General features: G+C 32.0%; 1 protein-coding gene across 4 annotated transcripts; it reads right to left on the reverse strand.

The window, feature by feature from the left end:
• Positions 1 to 302: 302 nt before the first annotated feature.
• Positions 303 to 15,729, reverse strand: LOC137827692 (serine/threonine-protein kinase STY46-like). Of its 4 annotated transcripts, XR_011083768.1 has the most exons (17): positions 15,043 to 15,721; positions 14,824 to 14,938; positions 13,046 to 13,158; positions 12,758 to 12,880; positions 11,952 to 12,024; positions 11,071 to 11,181; positions 10,588 to 10,638; positions 8,269 to 8,408; positions 8,096 to 8,203; positions 7,475 to 7,548; positions 3,953 to 4,128; positions 3,450 to 3,545; positions 2,483 to 2,563; positions 2,301 to 2,351; positions 1,774 to 1,878; positions 1,387 to 1,527; positions 303 to 782 (listed from the first exon to the last, which is right to left on the reverse strand). XR_011083768.1 is itself a non-coding variant. In XM_068633955.1 (16 exons), the coding sequence occupies exons 1-16, from the start codon at positions 15,222 to 15,224 to the stop codon at positions 756 to 758; spliced, it is 1,662 nt and encodes a 553-aa protein (XP_068490056.1). In that variant the 5' UTR covers positions 15,225 to 15,729; the 3' UTR covers positions 303 to 755. The 4 variants fall into 4 exon arrangements, 2 of the variants coding, with proteins under 2 accessions (XP_068490056.1, XP_068490057.1); XR_011083769.1 differs by lacking the exon at positions 1,774 to 1,878 and having other exon boundaries at positions 1,387 to 1,550; XM_068633955.1 differs by lacking the exon at positions 1,774 to 1,878 and having other exon boundaries at positions 15,043 to 15,729.
• Positions 15,730 to 18,994: the final 3,265 nt, after the last annotated feature.

Below are 18,994 nucleotides of genomic sequence, written 5' to 3' on the forward strand. Positions count from 1 at the left end.
GTCAACTATCTGCATTACTAACGATGGATCGGTAAGACTAGAAAAATATTAGCACATTCTTCTTATCCTTTATTTTTGGATAAAATCTGAGGTGTGAGCGCGGGTGTAAAATCTCAATCATAGTAGAAAAAATATACCAAATATGACTGATTAACCACATACGTATTTATAGTTTAATAATCCAGTGTGATTTCCAACAAAAAAATGATTAACTAGACGGGTTTAATAAATCTCATTAAATTCACCTCCTCAAAACAATAAAAATAATAGAATGAATATAAATATGACAAGGAAGGCAAAGGTAAGTAAGACTTTACATTAAACTAGTTTAAATACGCGCACCCATTGGTCCATACCAGTCACTAATTTACAGCACGAAATATAAACACTGAATACTTGACCCAAAAATAGAAAAATGAAATGAGCCATTAACGCTCAGCAGCATTATCCTCACTGTACACTTCATTGTTTTTTGTAGCTACGTGGAACGCATTCCTCTAATTAATATAGTTTGAGAGGAGTATAACGTGATTTTTCCGGGAAAAGATATATTTAAGTATAGTCAGCTATAACATTAGTATGCCTCTTTACATTTTCTCACTTTGTATAGGTCACACCTTCTGTGAACGCCTTTTTCCCTCGGTGCAACAGGGGGAACGTGAAAAACTTCACAGCTATTTGAATAGCTAGTGGAAGCCAAAAAAAGGTCAGATCCATCCAACCGTCTAAAAGATCTGGAATATTAGTTTGTGCAGTCAGGCACCATTCGCTTCTGGATCTTTCTGCAATTTGCACGTATAAACAATAACCAGGCCAGCTAAATTAAATGTTTACCAAAAGAATAAACTAATTAATTATAGTAGTTGAATCGAGATATAAGTAATGTTTCAGAGGGCTGATTTGATTTTCTGAATTGAAAAACCTTTGAAATGAGTCGGGGACGTTTGAAATGACGCACCAGATTTGCGGTAAATTAAAATTAGAGCTTTTATTTATAAAAGCAATTAAAATTAAAATTAGGATTTTTATATAATAATTCAAATTCAAATTAGGATTTTTACAAAAGCAAGTCGCGATACGGAATCGTTTCACGATTTGTATCACGATTCACACAATCCAACTGCGATACGGGAGCAAAAACGATTATTCTTGTGATTCGTATCGCGGGCACTCTGAATCGTATCGTTCGATTCGTATCGTGAATCGTACAATACTTACTACCATGAAAATAATTATTAGGGCAAATTATATTTAAACTCAAGAGAAACTGCACCAAATATCTGCGTATGGAAGAGGGAGGGGCATTGGGTGCAGTGTCACTTCTGTTAAGGGAGTCTGAATGTACCTTGTCCTAATTTTTAAGAAATAACAGTTAATATAATTTACCTCAATTTCTTGCAAAAGATTTTCAAGTTCAACCGTTATCTCATTAAAGGATGGACGGTCTATTGGAATGGCTTCCCAACATCTTTGCATCAACTCTATTAGTTTAAAGTGTCCATGCTTCGGAAGCTCTGGCCGCAGACCCTGAAGGATGTACAGTATTACAGCTGGGGTCAGACACAAAATAGATTATCTTAGTTGAAAACTTTTACTGCAAATATGCTCTCTCATAAACATGCATTCACTGAGGTAGAATACTTATTTCTGTTGACTAAATATTCTGCCTAACTTTTATTTCTTGTTGACGTTATAATGAAGCCACGACTTATAGATCCCTTGGAAAGACGAGAAAATAAAGAAAAATTGAAATGCTTGCAGATTCAAGTTTACAATTTCATGCTCGCCTTCACCATCTTTGACATCCTTGAACTGGTCATAACGTATAATTTCTATTATGCTAGCTTTACGACTTCAAATTTATTCCGTATCCATCACCTAAAGTTGAATATGTGAGATATGATATAAGCAATTACCGAAAAATATTTAAGTGACAAAAGCACATCCTCAAGTAAGTCAAGTAACAACTTCTGATGACAGAACTAACTTGTTCCATGATATCCTCCATAACAGTGGCACACAGATAGTTATTTTAAAAAATTAAAGTACTAGACTATGGCACAACTGGTATGGGGCATAAATACACCAATAGTTATTGGTTCACATTTTGTTTTAGTTGCTAGGAAAAAGGAAAACAAATTTGTTTCAGAAAACCCAGTTAAGATTTAGAAACAAATTTGTAAAGAAGAGGAATACATATAATGTTGTCATGTACCTTTAGAGTAATAACTTATTAAGGTTTCAGTTTTAAGTAACATTTGCTAGAACATTCAAGTGTGATTGATAAATAAAGAGCAAACCTGTCTCACACCCAAAGCAGCTTGTAGCGGAGTCATGGTGTCATATGGTACCTGAAATATAAGATGAAGAAAAAATCATATTTTACAAGGAATGTCTTGACACACAAACAAGCACACCGTTCAAGGAACGGGAAAGGAATATGAAAAGAACACAATATTATACATCCAATTTAGGCTCATACCTTCGCGGTCACTAATTCCCACAGCACAATGGAAAAACTGAATACATCCGCTTTCTGATCATAGGGCTGATGGTTTATAACCTTATGAGAAAATTCATTAACAGTAAGATACTTACAAGTAAAACCAGAACAAATTAAAATAAAACAATGGTCATAATGAGCATCTATAGAAAGAGAACTTTATTTCTCATTTCTTATGCCCGTTCCCTTTTGTTCCAGCTTAGACTAAGGCAGAATAGAAGAGAGGAAGTATATTGTCTATCAAGTGCATTAATATATTTTATCTATTTGGCCAATTCAAAAATGGCATGGAAATTTTTTCTTAAATGACACACGTGACACTTGTTTGGGAATAAGGATTACGGTCTGTTGCGGAACTGAGGGTGGGAAGTTTTGGGCAACTTCTGATTAGCTTCAGAAATAGTTTGCAGGAGTAATGAGGACAGTTTCATAACAGGATTATATCCATTTCTTTGCTATAATGTATTACTGACACCAAGGAGATACATACATATGTATGTATGTATGCATACATTTATTATCAGATAGAAATGTATTTATTATGTTCTGAGATCAAAATCAGAAATCTAGGCACAAAATACTTCAATATTTTTCTGAGATTTGTACCATTTAGACACATCACAGCATAAAGCACGTATTGTTTTCATCAGAGGTACAAATTTGATTGGGAAATATGAAGAAAAATTGTTCTAATTCCTCAAAGAATATGTCATGGTTTATGTTGAACAACAAAATGCAAATTAGGTTTGAAAGAGTCAATATAAGAATTCCACAGAACTAATAAAACTCCCAAGTAGTAAACAAAAGAAACATTTAGTTTTAATTATTAATGGCCCAGCCCCCTTAGCTTTACAATGTCTGATGCTTAGACACTAAAACATTGATACAAAACATATCAAAAAGTACAGCAGTTTTTTTTTTCCATTTCTCAATTCAATTAACGAACCTCCGGTGCCATCCATCTATATGTTCCAGTTTCTGCTGTCATCACTCCCCCCTGATTTAGGAACCGAGCAACTCCAAAATCTGCGACTTTAACAACCTAAATGGAAAAGATTTTTTTAAAAAAAAAAACTTAATGAACAGAATTTAATAAAATTACATATATGCAACTCCAAAACAAAATAGGGTGTACGTTTCCAAAAGTTTAAATATGTGCAAAAATTTCATATCAAATTTTCAAGAACGCTAAATGTCAATTAAACCGTTGTACTACAGTTATTACTGAAGTTTTATTATTTATCATACTTCAATAATTTAATCAGAGAACTTGTGGATAATTTGTCATAGTGAAATAAAATTCTTGGATTAAAAATACACATAAAGATACTAGCAAATATCTGCCTCATTAATATCATTTGCATACAAGGTAGCACTCATTTTAGTACAGGTAATGTTGTACATAGTAGAGAATTATTAGTTTCAAACTTTTAAAAAAAAAAATCTTACATTGTGTGTATCCATCAACAAATTAGCCGTCTTCAGATCTCTGTGAATTATGTTGTTTGCATGCAAATACTCCATACCCTTGCAGACATCAATTGCAAATTTTAGTAATTGAGACAGCTCCAAGACATTATGATTTTTGTGCATGTAATCATACAGACTTCCTCCGGGCATATACTCTGCACACACAAAAAAGAAACATAAAGTAAATTTTTAATAAATTAAATAGAAAAGAAAGACATTGAACAATAAATAGGAGAAGAGACCATTTTTTAATTAATCAATATAAGTATTCCATAGCTTAAATGAATTTAATTAATCAAAGCCAAAATTAGGCATATGCCTTGAAACATTCTTCTAACACACAAGGACAAGAAGAGGCATCACAGGTTTAAAAAATGAATAATAACATATAACACCATCAGTACAATGGTGGAATATCATACCAGTAGATTCCACTAGGCAATCTCTCAAAAGGAAGGAAACAGAGATTGTTGTTGAAAACCAATTTAATTTAACTAATATTGTTCTGCATCGAACATCATTTGGAGGAACTTAGATCCCACATCATTTAGCAGGTTCAGTTCACTAGAGTATATGAACAATATTCATGAAGTGAACTACTTCAGAATCAACAAACAATGTACACTTGCAGTGACACAGGTACAGAGGAAAATAATCCTAAGCTTGACACCCAAACTTTAAGGAACATATTATCCACAACAAATTAATATCCGATGACATGAATCTGTGAAGATAATTTTTTACTTGATTTTCAGATCATTTTTCTTGATGTCATAAAACATACAGAGGGAAGATTGCCTTAAGACATGGGATCCACTGTCCCATAATTACAACAATGGAGATCAATTTGCATGACATTTAGAAACCTTCTAAGCCCCGTAACATTGATTTGCATCATGAACAAGTCACATTGAAAATGTTGCGATGACCAGTGTTTTGACCTAATAAATCCCCTGAAAAGTACTAAATGATGAACATATTAGCACAAGGTCAAGTGATCAGAAGAAAAACCATACTACTCAGAACCAAAAGGCACTTGACATTTAAGACAAAAGACACTTAAACTATGCTATTTGTAAATCTTGAAAGATAGATTATCAACACACACCAGTATAGAACTACTCATATATCATGATCAAACAATTCATGTGTTTTAAGGAAAGAAGTCTAACATTGAAAGTCTTGTGCATACAACTACACTTCAAACTAAACACCCAGACCACAAGCTATAGATGCAGAAACAAGTATACATGAAGTGAAATATAAATGTTTAAACTTGCAAAAAACTTCATTTCTTTATAAATAATGAATTGATAATTGATAATATGACTACATTCTACAAAGCACAATTTATTAATTTAATAAGAGAAATATTGTTTAAAACTAAAGAATAGCTTTGGCTAAAATGTGTTCTACCCGTTATTAAAAACTGTACAAACATAGAAATGATTTGTAATCGAGAATTATAATAGAAAAGTAATATGAAAAAAAAAATCATTTATAGTTATTATAAATCTATTTTAACAACAGTTCACAAAAAAAAAATAACTATATTTTGGGTACATGAGTTAGAGTAAGGAAAAAGAAGACAGCCTGGTATTAAACATGTTGCATATCTATAACTTTTGTACTGCAGCACATTTTTATCATTGTAAACGATATCTTGAGTTCCTTGTGATGTTCAAAAACTCATGGATTAAACTCTTAATGTGCATTTTCTTGGTTCAAAAATTAACGTGTACCAAAAGTGCCCAGCTTCACTGACCATTTGACAAATCTTTTGATCTCAAGCTCACAAAAAGGTGCCAGAAAGGATTTTAATTTTCTAAGAATAAATTACACTTCATTCAATACCTTAAGGTATACCAAAATGATAGCAAACTTCAAAATTAATATAAAAAATCTATAATTCATGCCATTATTTCATATTTGATTAACTACACTATTTTCAGAAAAGAAAATTCACTTAATATTTGAGTGACTACACTATTTTTAGAAGAAGAAAAAAACCTAATATTTGAGTAACCACACTATTACTTCAGCTTGCAATTATATATTTAAATTTAAATATTAATTCATTGTAACAATTAAAATTTTCAAAAAAAAGTGCAAAATACTAATCTAAATGTAATCATCAAGCAAATAAGGAAAAACGAAAAATAAATATTTCTCTAATTTTCTCTTTGCTTTGTTTTTTGTTCAATACTGTCTAATAGCTCAACTGCAAAGAATTTTTTAACAAACTACAAAGGACTTTTACCAACTGATTTAAGTAACTTGTGTTTTATAGTTAATTTCAATATAAATACATATAGAAACCAATAATTTAAAAAAAAAATCTTAAAATAACTAAACAGAAAATTTAGAAAACAAATATTATGAATATTAAATTATCAAATTCATTAGAAATTACTTAGATGTCAATTTACCCACAAAATTTCATGCTAATTAATTTCCGATCATGACCATATTTAGATTTTACTTTATGGGTTATATTAGTATTTAAAATTTTCAACAGTACGTTGAAAAACTGAAATAGGAAAAAACATTCATTTACAGCGGCATTAATTGAAAAATTTAACAAAAATAACAATTGTTTAATAAATGAACTTTTTAAAGCACTTCTTTCTTCTAGTTCAAGTTAAATTTTATTTTGTAAAACTCATCCATAGCAATTCAAATGCCTATTATTTTTTAAAAACTTAGAATTACAACAAACTTTTATTTAACCAATTAAAAATGAATAGCAATGAACAAAAACATTAAATCAGAAATGAGAAGATAACTCCTTATTTTTTTTATTGCTTAGTTTGTGAAAATATCTGAATTAACATTGCGCACTTTCAACTTATACCAAAACAAATTTAATTTTTTTTTAAAAAAAATTACAATACTTAATCATATTATGTATGTGTAAGTCAATATTGCATCAAGTGATTGTAGCAATATATCAACATCCTCGACATTTCCTATTTAGAATAAACCTAGCACCTTTCTGGTAAAAGTGATACAGCAATACTGACAAAGGAGAGATGATACAAACAAATAATAACAGTAACTATTCAGATAATACAGGTGAGAGAAAATTTGAAGTAACGAAAAATAAAATGTTAATTAAATTTAAAAAATAGAATGGTATCAGTTTCTTAAAATGTTAATATATATATATATATGAATTTCTTAAAACTTATGAATTCGTGTCAATTTACTCTGTCATCTCAAATTCACTAAAACATTCGGCTAAACATTATTGTGAAACTCACTAGTAAATAAGGAGTCATCCCATAAGTTTTCCTCACTAATTATTGTTCTATTAGAAAGGGTCAAAGGGGGCATGGATGTGAGTAAATTTTAATTTTTTTTAATCTCAAACTTCAGGGGCAAGATTCTAATAGTCTTTACTTCCATAAAATATCAACGAATAAGGACAGCAATCGTTTCCACATTAAATAGGATAATATAGAAGAATATATCTGCAGAACCAAACGGATTGGTCAATACCTGTTACTATGCACAAATGTGGACACTTTGTACATGCACCAATGAAACGAACAACATTTTTATGTTGTACCTGCCTGCATTCAGAAATACAGAAGTCAAATTGTCAAAAGATTTTCAGGGAAGAAGAGAAAGAACGGAACCTAAATGAGAAAGTGACTGGCAATTGGTCTTTAAATTTGTGTCCTATAGACAAGAAAAAACTAAATAGTATATGGAGAAATCCCAGCACAGAAAATCAATTGAGAAAAATAACCAGTTGTAAGGATGCTACAACTGACATCAATTGTCAGAAGTTTCTAGTAAACAGACATCCAGTTCTTCAAGGGTTGATTGTAAGGATGCAGCAACTAAGCAGTTACCTAAACTGATGGTTTTGTTAGGCAAAACGACTTCTTAAAACTTGGTAGTTGGTACTTGGGTTGATATTTCAATTTAAGCTTTATCAATCAAATAGGTGTTCCTCGAGGAAAAGATAACACAAGTGTTCCAAATAAACTCTATTGTACAACACAGAATAACCAATATTTGATAATCTTTTAGAAAGAGAATTTATAAGATTAATTAGGAAAACAAATTATGATATGCAGTATGGTCTTAAACTCTGAGCAGCAAAATACTGACCTCAGAATTGCCACTTCTTGAGAAAATTCATCCTGTAAGGCATCATTCAATTGCTCAGATCTCAGAACCTTAACGGCAACATCTTCCCCAAGATAAACTCCACGATACCTGGGTATGAATCATAAATATCATGATATGGAGAAGAGAAGAAGTTAAAAAACAACACAACTCACAAATCTCCAGAGGATCCAGACGCTATTTTTTCTCCTAACTTTAGCAACCTCCTGTCTATTTCCCAATCTCCCGATTTTCCCTCTGTTGCTAAGGCTTTCTCAACAGCAGAATGAGAATTTGAAGAACGGGACCATGACCCCTAAAGAAAGGAAGAATTTTTATTACAATCTTATATGCCATGATTATATACTATGCAAAAGGAGCTACCAACTTCAATTATTACTAAATCCCAAAAAAAATGGAATGAAATGCAAACACCTCTTAGCTCCAGCTAATACGTGATTTAACCCAAAAAATGTTTATAAAACTCCCGTCATCCCATTATAGATACACTTTATCACTGAAAAATTCAAAGGAACTTCATGTGCTCACTTGAAACCACAAATACTCCAGAGCAGCAATTCGGTTAGTAAGTGCAACAGCAGTCATCTAATAGCTTGGTCAGTTACAATAATCAAATCAATCCAACTCAGCACCTGCACCTATACGTAGGTTGTGCAGGGCTGAGCAATGTGGCTTGTATTCATTCTTTTTCTTAGATCAATGAAACCAGTCTACAAGAGCAACAGTCTTCTCTCTAAAAGGGTACCAAAGCAGACTGTCATCGCCAGGTCCAACACTAAGGCTGAATATCGCAATCTCACAGCTGTTACTGCAGATATTCTTTGGATTCAAACTCTAATGCATGAAATTTCTGCTCCTTGCCTCACAACAGTGGTGTTTTGAGACAATCAGACAGTAGAACACCTAGCTCATAATCCTATTCTTCATGCTTGCACAAAGCATATGGAATTGGACCTCTTCTTTACTGAAAGAGTTATCAGCAAACAAATTCAGGTCTGCACATCCCTTGTACAGACCAGCTTGCTGAACTATTAACCGAGCCACTTTCTCCTCCGCATTTCTTTCGTTTAAGGTCCAAAATCAATGTATTTGAGCTCTATTTGGAATCTCACCTACCTTTAGCTATGTAATATGTTTTCTCTATGTAATTTTCAGTTTAAAGCTTTTTATTGCATTATGTTAGTTCTGTTAATAAGTGTAAAAGCTGTCATTTAGGTAGTGACAGCTACAACTGTCACATCAATCTGACTCGGAACCTACACCTATGTATAGATATTAACAGGCTGAGCAATGTATCTTGTATTCGTTCTTTCATAATCAATGAAATCAGTTTACAACAGAAACAGTTTTCTCCCAAGCTATGAAACCATTAAATTGAATAACGTATCAACAGTGAAATTTTCATTCTTCTGTTTAACCATGTATTACGATATGATTTGAATGAAATTTTCCATCAGCTTTTTTACTTTTATAAAATCATGTTTATTGCTAATATGCATCAAGTGATTGTAGCAATATACATTATCTGTTAATGAAGGGATCTGATGAACAGAATGAGTTTTCTGCGTATTCATGGGTTCAAGGGGGGGTTGACATTTTACACTTTGGATAAATCACATGTCAAAAGTAAAGGATAATGAATTTCAACTAAAGCACAGGTTGGGACACTACTAAATGAATTTCAAATAATGCTACTTTTTTACTCTAGTACTCAATATAGAAAGATTAAAGGTGTCTTACAAAGACATTGGTGTCCTGATACGATTTGTTACTCCTAATCTTTGTGCTTGAGTATTTATGGAGATTGGACAAATAGTCATCATTTTCACAGATGCTGCGTGGCAGATTTCGAATTGACCAATCAACATTTTGTATGATCGGTGAGTTTGTCCAGCTTTAGATAATTTTTAGAATATCCACCTTAGGGATTTGGAGGCAGGAAGGAGTGAAAGATCTTCTGGAAATGGTGATGCCGGCTGATGTTGTATGTGGACATAGCAATAAGCTGGGTTTTAATCAGATAATTCTTCCTTCCTTCACATTCTAACAATAGAGTATTAATTTTTGGTGTTCCTGTGGATAACAGCCCATTGACATTATTTCAAGGAGCAGTTCGGAGACTAGGATTCCTATACTAGAAGAAGTGCAAATGATCAGTCACTTTCAATATTTTTTTAACCTGAATAAAAGGTTTCTGGCCAAGGTAAATGCTTCCAGGATGTCTGTTAGGCTTGTTATTTATCAGTGGTTATTCCTCCATATCAAGTCTTCTTTCCCTATAAGTCCCATATTCATTAGCCATTTTCAAGGAAAATGTAGAGTAATTACATTTCCTTACAATTACATTCCAGGAAATACAAGCCAGTGAAAAATTAAGAATCATTCATTCGTTCATTCTTTATAGATAAAAATCCAACATCTCAAAAAACAAACATATGAATGTATAGATACAAAGTCAAGGAGACACAATGCACCTCACTTCTTGCTACAGCTTTTTCCATAGCATCATACAATTCATCTGTTTCCTGAGCACAAGATTGCAAAGTCAGCGATATTTGTACTCAGCACACATCCCTGTCATAAGGGTAATATAATAGCAGTCCCCCTTAAAATCCTACAAACTTGACTCCCAATATAAGACCATTTTTTTGTCTGAACTGAAACTGGTAAGATTTTTCTTTTATAAATAAATATGACACGGATGCAACATTTGTGGGCATAAATAATTGCCATCTTGCCCAATTTGCTATCAAATCAAGGCTCATATTATTGTAGCAGGGATCAATCACCATGTACGAAATTGTGTAGTCAATTAGAAGTTATAAAGTGTTTGCAACAACACAAATGCAACAGTAAAATTAACGTTAATGAAAAATTACAGGTTTCATAGATACAACTTTGCAGAGGTCTTCACGGTAAACCAAATAGCATCACATTCATCAGAAGTAGTTGTGTACCTCTACTGGCCACCCATCCACCACAAACACATCAAGGGAATAGCCATCAGTTGTGGAGAAGACATGTGCTTCACGGATGTTAAGTCCAATATCAGACAGCAAAGCTGACAGCTAAAATAAAATAATATCCGTTAAAAGCAATCATGCTATCCAACAATTATGTTGTCAAATATTAACAAACTATAACCTCGCATTTGATTACATCAACATAGTGAAGCTACATTTACACTTAATACAAGGAAAAGCCCAGATTTCCACTCTCAAGCTCTTTGAGTAAAATCCACTCCAGTTTTTCCATTTACACTCTCAAGCTCTTTTCTATCCAATGTTTATGTGTTATGAGAGAATACAGGAATATTCAATAATACAAATCACTTGTCAGTATGAAATCAATGATACACCAAAACTACGCATTAAAACATTTGTATCCAACATTCCATCTAAACTTTCATACAGTAAAATTCACTCCAGTTTTTCCATTTGCACTCTCAAGCTCTCTTGTATCTAATGTTTATTTGCTATGTAACTTGTCAGTATGAAATCAATGATATACCAAAACTACGCATTAAAACATTTGTATCCAAAATTCAGTCTAAGCTTTCATATAGCTATGGCTTCATTTTTTCTATGCTTCAAATGACAAGTTAACACATAGTCCAAAACTTCTTAATAAATCTCCAATTATCAAATACCTTTTAATTTTTTAGAAAATTTCTGTTTCATTAAGTGGATAGAACTATGGAAAATAAACCTTTATATTTTGTGCTAAGTGGATTGAAATTTTTCAGCTCACTATAGTTTGGAGTTTCAAAACTTCCAATTAATTTAGAAAATATACAAGTTAACACAAACAACAGATAAGATAAACTCTTCAAGCATACCTGGCTTAACAGCTTTGGCTTGTCAACAGTAGAAAATATTATTTCATGAACTCGGATACTTGAATGTTCATGCCTGTATTTTAAATTGAAATATTCAGGTAACATATATATTGATAGACTTGAGATATAAAGGTCCAGTTCCTCCATCAACGTGAAACAAGGTTAAAGTCTATCAGTCATAATAATGAATATAGTCCTGAAACTTGTAAATCACATATAAATAACAAAACAGATGGAATGGAATATCCTCCAAAATGAAAAAAAAAAAATTAACAATATTTTTAAAATAAACATGTTCTAAAGTACCAAACAAATCCTTCAACATGAAAGGGTTACTCTACAATGCACATGATGCTTATGTTGGGGCCTCATCTACTTTACTTTATTTGAATCTCTATATGGATTGTTAGAAGAGAAAGAACATCTTTTTTCTCTGATTTGATCTCCTCTCCAAACCCCAATCCCAAACAAATCCTTGCTTAAGAGTTACACATGCATTGAAATAAGAAAATGTTCTAGCCACATAATATAAAAAATAAGCTTTTTGCCACAAATGCTGTCATGTCAACAATAATACATCCAAGTATCCAACAGGCCTTTCTACTACAACTTGTATTTTTCAATCCCAATATATTGTCAGTAAATATTAATAAACATTTGGCAACAGGTAGAATTAAGTTTTCCTGCCCTCTCCAAGGGAGAGAAAATTGAAGCCATGTCTACCAATTTTAACAAAAGTTGCCATACTGCTATTTCAAAAACTAAAAAAAGTAAGGATCAGTGTTGTAACTTCATTCTGGAAGTACCTCGGAAAAAAGTTGTCAGCAAGAAATTTCTCCTCTGTCTCCTTGGAGTTCTTTCTAACATCCAAATTTAAGTCCTCAAGCTTTGAGCAAGGCTCAAACTCATTTGCAATATCCCTCATCGTACTGGTGAAAATAATATAATGTACATTACAAAGATACAAAATTGATATTTTAAGTCACACATTATGAAGACATAATTGATAATATAACTCATGCAATATCCATCTTCTTCCTGTAAAATGCTTGTGCAAATATATTGAATATTTCAATGTTCACCGGGTACAATACCTTTTCCCAGATGCCACTGCTACCCCATTTGTTGCATGAGAATGAGATGACCCCGTCCTATAATGAGTACTTAAAATTTGTTGATCTTCACCATCTGCTCTAGTTGAAATATTCTGCCCAGCAAATTGAGAGAGAAGTAAATTTGTTACAGACACAAAAAACTGAAAGAAATATGAAAGACTGATTGCATGAATAAAAAAAAGGGAATAGAAAAGGCAATTGTTTCACAATTGACAAATATTTATTTAAGGATAAAGAAGAAGAATGGAAGTATTGAAGAGAAAACCAATAGAGGTCTCATTAAGAATAATTTGTTAGATGAGATAGCCGACTAAACAGATGTAGAGGAAGACCAAGAAAGGGAAAATCATCGGATGGATCATATGAACAACTAACTACCATGTAAACATAAGCACTTGAACGCTCAACTAAATATAAGATGTACAAGTTAAGAAAGTGTACAAAGTAAAACTCTTTCAGGAATTCGTGTAACAAAGAAGCAAGGACACATAAAGTAATCTAATATAGTTTATCTTTCGGATAGGTAACTGACATTCTCTAAAATCTAAAATTTCAAAATCAACATATATGTTGCTTCTTCAGTGCAAGTTGCAACCATAAGCAACAAACAGGCAAACTGTAAGTATACACATAAACCACCCAAAAGATTATTTTTATTGACTGTATATGCAAATTAAGATGCTGCAGCATCTTTACTTTTAGGATTCATGGAAAAACTTAGGCGTTACCCTTTAGGTGTTAGTGTGCTCTCCAATTAAAATTGACTTTCAGCTTGGTAACTGCACCTACCTTTAGTGCTTAGTTTACCAAGGTAAAATTGTAATTCTGACCACACCTAAAGAACAACATCTTAGTGTTTCCCTTTCAGATTTTGTTACTTATATATTTCTGTACTTTAACTATCTTGTTAGTTCATGCCCAGGTCAAGGTGTATATATATCCAGAATATACGTTCCTATTATTTTGGATTTCAATTCATTCGTAGTTACATTGCAGGGTACGTACATCATATTCACTGATACAAAACAAACACCAACACAGATTTAGGCTTTTGCTAGTAAAACCAAGTCATGGCCCAAGCACACATCAATGGCAGATAATATTCCCTAATCCTTTCTTTTGTCTCTGTTAACACAACCAGTATGGCTTCTAGTTAAATCCATACTAGGAAAAGATGAAGAATGGACTCAAACACACGTGCTGACACAGTTACCAATAAGAGAATAAGATAAATATTATCTTAAAAAAATAATTGATATGCATCTGACAAGGTAAATAAATTATGTTTACAGTCATCCAACCGCAGGTCACCATATATGGTAAGTCTACTGTTATTTTTATTATAGTAACTACACATTAAAAGTCATTCTGATAATGAAATTGCCAAAAACACAAAAGGAGGTGAAAAGAATTACATGTCTCTCACAAGTTCAAACTAACTAGTCCATAGCATAACTTACTGAAACTATTTCATTTAACTTTTGAATTAACTTACACCAAAGCTAATTTTAACTTCTAGGAAAAACTTAATTATTTTACCAGTGTAAAAATCTTTACACTGACCGCGAATGAAAATTAAACTCTTATTTAAAATCTAAATACATTATTATAAATTATCTAAATTGGTTGAACAAAGATCCGACAAAATCAATCAGCGATGATCCAAAGCTAACTGAAATTCAAAATTCCAAATAGCAAGACAAACGGAGTTAGCCACAGGCAAGCAAGCAATTCTTCAATATTAAGCATAGCAGTACCTCGAGGAAGCGTATATGGAAAACAGGACGCTTGTCAGGGTCCTTTGCCAGAGCAAGAAGCGTTTGATGCAACAGAACATCTTCCGCTTTATCGATATTCACATCGAGTCCATAACTGAAACAACAGCAACGGATTAATCAACACTTAACTTAGTCAATGGAAAGTGAAGCAAAAGACACTAATCCAAAAATAGTAAGAAGAGAGTCCAATCGCGGAACCTCGGAGGCAACCGATTGAAGTGAGCCTCCAACTGTTCGCGGAACTCGGGATTGGAAACGGCTTGGTCGTGGCCGGTTTCGAGGAGGCGGTTGTAGACGTCGTTGCGTACGTCGTAGTTTCCATATCCGCTGAAGGCGCGCGGCGGCGAGGAGCTCTCTCCGACGCCTTCTACCAAATCCATTCGCCTCGGAAGATGGTTCTTCAAGGTCGCATAGCGTGAAGAGAGAGAGAGGACGGTTGAGTTGACTGTGGTGTGAGGAGAATATGAGTGGAAAAGGTAGTAGGGAAGGGTTTGGTGTGATTTGAAGAGGAAATGGAGGGCAATTTGGTCCACCGCGAGGGTCCTTGCCGCCGGAAGCAAAAAAAAGGCAAGATTATAGGAAAGAAAGAGAAAAAGCGAAGTAATTGGGTTGGGATTATCGTTCCTCTCACTCTTGGCTAATCTCGGATTCTTTCAGAGGGAAAACAAAACCAATCTCAACGGGGAATTTTATTTTTACTTTTCAAGGAAAACTTACATTGACTTCACTTGAAATCCTCTTATAAAATTAAAACATTATACTCGTTAACTTATACTATGCCATTTTTCTAACATAATATTATCATATTTAAGCAACATGATAAGATAAAATAATATCGGTTTTAATATGGTTCTGCTTCTTTCAGTAGACTTGTTTTATTGTTTTGGTTCCAAGAAGAAAACAGCTTTTTGCTTTATATAATATAGGATTTTACTATTTTCATCATTTTCTTTAATCGCGTCTTGCTGTCAATCATAACGTGACAAACAATATCTTATGTAAGGTTACATATCTTAGCGATATAATTTTCCTCTTTCGTATCATCATTTAATTGGGGGAAACAGTAATGATAAGAATTACAATCGTAAAAGTTAACATTACCGTTGCATCAACATGTTAAAGCAAATAATCTAAATATAACATTCTAGGGTGTGTTTTTTATAATCTAATTTTTTTATATGAATTAAAATTTAAACAATATTCATGTAAACGTTTATTCATCGTTATAATTTAAAATATTTATAATTTTTTATAAAAATTATTTTATTAAACATAAAAACAAACAATTAAATAATTAAAACAAATAAACAAGTATAGCATTAAATTAATAATATAAAAATAATGTAATAGTGAAACAATAATCCAAATTTTATAATCATTTTATACATTAGAAATTTCTCTCATTATTTTAAAACTGAAGAGAATAAAATATAAGTTTCTCTGGTAAATTATTTTAAAACATTAATATGGACAATTTATTAAAATAAGATAAAAAAACTAATAAAAAAAATATTTTACCAACCATAAATAAAATATTTTATCAAAATTTTATTTATTAATTTCATCTATAAGTCAGACGATATATTTTACCATACATAATATTAACATTTATGAGTGATTTAAAGACAAATGTTTGTGTTTTTTTTATGAAGGGTAATTTTCAATTTTATATATATATATATATATATAAGTTTTTATGTTATGTAATTTAACATTTTTGTCACCTTAAGTAATAACAATCGTCTCCCATTACATGAAAAAATATTATTAAAAAAAATTACAAAAATATGTTGGAACTATACCAAAACTCATATGTTAGTCCTAACCGTAAACACAACACAAACTAAGACAAAAGTACATTCAAGTCAGACATTAGTAAATCTCATCTTTTGAGTTTCCTGTAACATGTATAACTTCATACAACTCAGCAATCATAGCAGTCTAAACTTCAAGAAACGCAGAGAAAGCACTAATAAACTCTCTCATACTCCCACGGAAAATACTTTCACAAGTAGCAAGACCAGGATACCCCTAGCAGCCCTATCAATGTTAATTTTAACCCAGTCTAGTGAAGGAAACTCTCGTCTAACCGGAAGAGGACAAAGAACTTTACCATTACGAGTAGTAATACCAAAAAACTTTAGACGAATTTCCCACTTGACAATTTAAATCTTTAATTATCGAAATAACCCTAAAAATTTCAATCTTATCTTGAAATCTAGCATAATTCTTCATACGCCATATGATCCAAATAGAAAATATTGGTAGTTAATTAGATACCAATTTAGAAATTATTTATCAATAATAGAAACTAGTTTAAATATCAATACTTTTTTTAGTTTCTAAAATAGTATCTAATTTAGTCAATATAGCAACTAATTATTTTTTGTCTCCAAAATTGATTGTTATTTTATTATTTTCTAGTAATGTAATCTAAACAATCTAACTTTCTTCATATTTTTCTCCAAGTTATTCCAAATTCACCCCCTCAAATCCTCACAACCCTCCCTGATCCAATCAAAGCTTATTGATCGAGTTACATATATTATAAAGAATGTATTTAAACGAAGTGATAATAATTGTAAATACACTATATTCTCTTAATGATAAATCCAACCAAATTTTATGCGCTCATAGATTATAATATTCTACAATAAACAACCACAATCCATCAATTGTTTGATGTTAGGTATCATAAATTACATGTTGAAAAAATATTTATTTTAATCATTATATATAAGCACTTTTATATGAACCATTTTTGTAATTAATATATTTTTATTCAACATTTTAAAATAATCTTACAATGTCCTATAACTCTCACGCATAAGGTCACAAGATTTTAAACATAAGAATATTTCACTAATACAAGTTGGCCCACATTGATGGCAAAGCCCGCAGCCAGACACAATCACATAATAAGGAGAATGAAGATCTAAAGTCTGTTTATGGACTTATTTGCAAATATGGGTCTAATTGGGCTTTTGTTTATATTTGTAGACCCAATCAAAAGGATAACTCTAGGATGGAAGAATGTATAAAGCATATCCAAGAAGATCTTGAACTCATCAAAACATAAACTAGAGTTTTGGTGAGAAGAACACAAGAATATTGAGTTTAGACTTACTAATCAACATTATTTTTTGGTTAAAATTTAACTTAAATAAATTGTATAAAGTTGTTTAGGATTTCGTGGATCATGTATTGGGTCTAGTAGCATAAAATAATTGGACCAAGTAATATAGGTTGTTGGGCTTGTATTTGGGCAATAGTAGAATAAGTCTAATTAGGGTTAAAAGTGACTAGTTAGGGTGATAATTGAACTTATTTGAGCCCAATATAACTCTAGAATGTATAGGGTATAATAGAGGACGAAAATTACCTTGACATAGAGCACATGGACGGACACATGACAGCCTAGGAGTGGAGAGAATTTAGCAGGTGTGAGCTAAACATGGAAAACATGATTTCACATGTATTTTGAATTTTCAAATTAAAAGGCTCCAAAATGTTTAACCCTCTCACCTATAGATTGAGGTGCTTTTGAGTGTTATTCTGTCAAATTGCAAGGCTAAGCACTCATTTGTCTAAACTTCTTTAGGATAGATGCCTTGGTCTTTTTCTTCACCTTTTCTAAGTGATATGATTGAACTAATCACTCTCCCTACTCTTTATGCAACTACAAGGAAACCATAGCTCCAATGGATACATCCTTGATCCATTTCTTCCATTAAGCATCCGCAAATTCCATTCAAAATTCAAGAAAACATGCCACCGGATGAGAGAATGCTATCACACATCCACAAACATACGACTAAGAGAAAATATGTTTTTTCCTTCCATTTGCTTTGCATAATAGAAAGTTTGATCATGCATACGGAAGCTACTAAGTAATATATGAAAGTTTTCACCAACACAACCATTCATCAAGTTCAATTGTTTCCACCACAGAATGTTGAAATAAAGTGCGAGTCTGGTTTTTAGCCTAAAAATATAGGAAATAAACTAGAAGAGTCTCTATAGCCTGACACGGTAAAACATAAGAACAATAAAGAACAAATTCAGGACACTGAACTTCACATATCCTTCACAATCTCGAGCATTGCAAACACAGACAAGATTATATGTTTTTACCGATGGTGCTAATGAA

The sequence above is a fragment of the Phaseolus vulgaris genome, chromosome 7, assembly GCF_000499845.2.
Source record: "Phaseolus vulgaris cultivar G19833 chromosome 7, P. vulgaris v2.0, whole genome shotgun sequence".
NCBI lineage: Eukaryota > Viridiplantae > Streptophyta > Magnoliopsida > Fabales > Fabaceae > Phaseolus > Phaseolus vulgaris.

Excerpts from the sequence above, each read along its gene's own strand:
- LOC137827692 (XM_068633955.1), bottom strand. The coding sequence starts at position 15,224 with ATGGATTTGGTAGAAGGCGTCGGAGAGAGCTCCTCGCCGCCGCGCGCC. Across the intron at positions 11,182-11,951 it reads AGCCAAAGCTGTTAAGCCAG|CTGTCAGCTTTGCTGTCTGA; the intron begins GTATGCTTGAAG and ends ATTTTATTTTAG. Across the intron at positions 7,549-8,095 it reads CAAGAAGTGGCAATTCTGAG|GCAGGTACAACATAAAAATG; the intron begins GTCAGTATTTTG and ends TTCTGAATGCAG.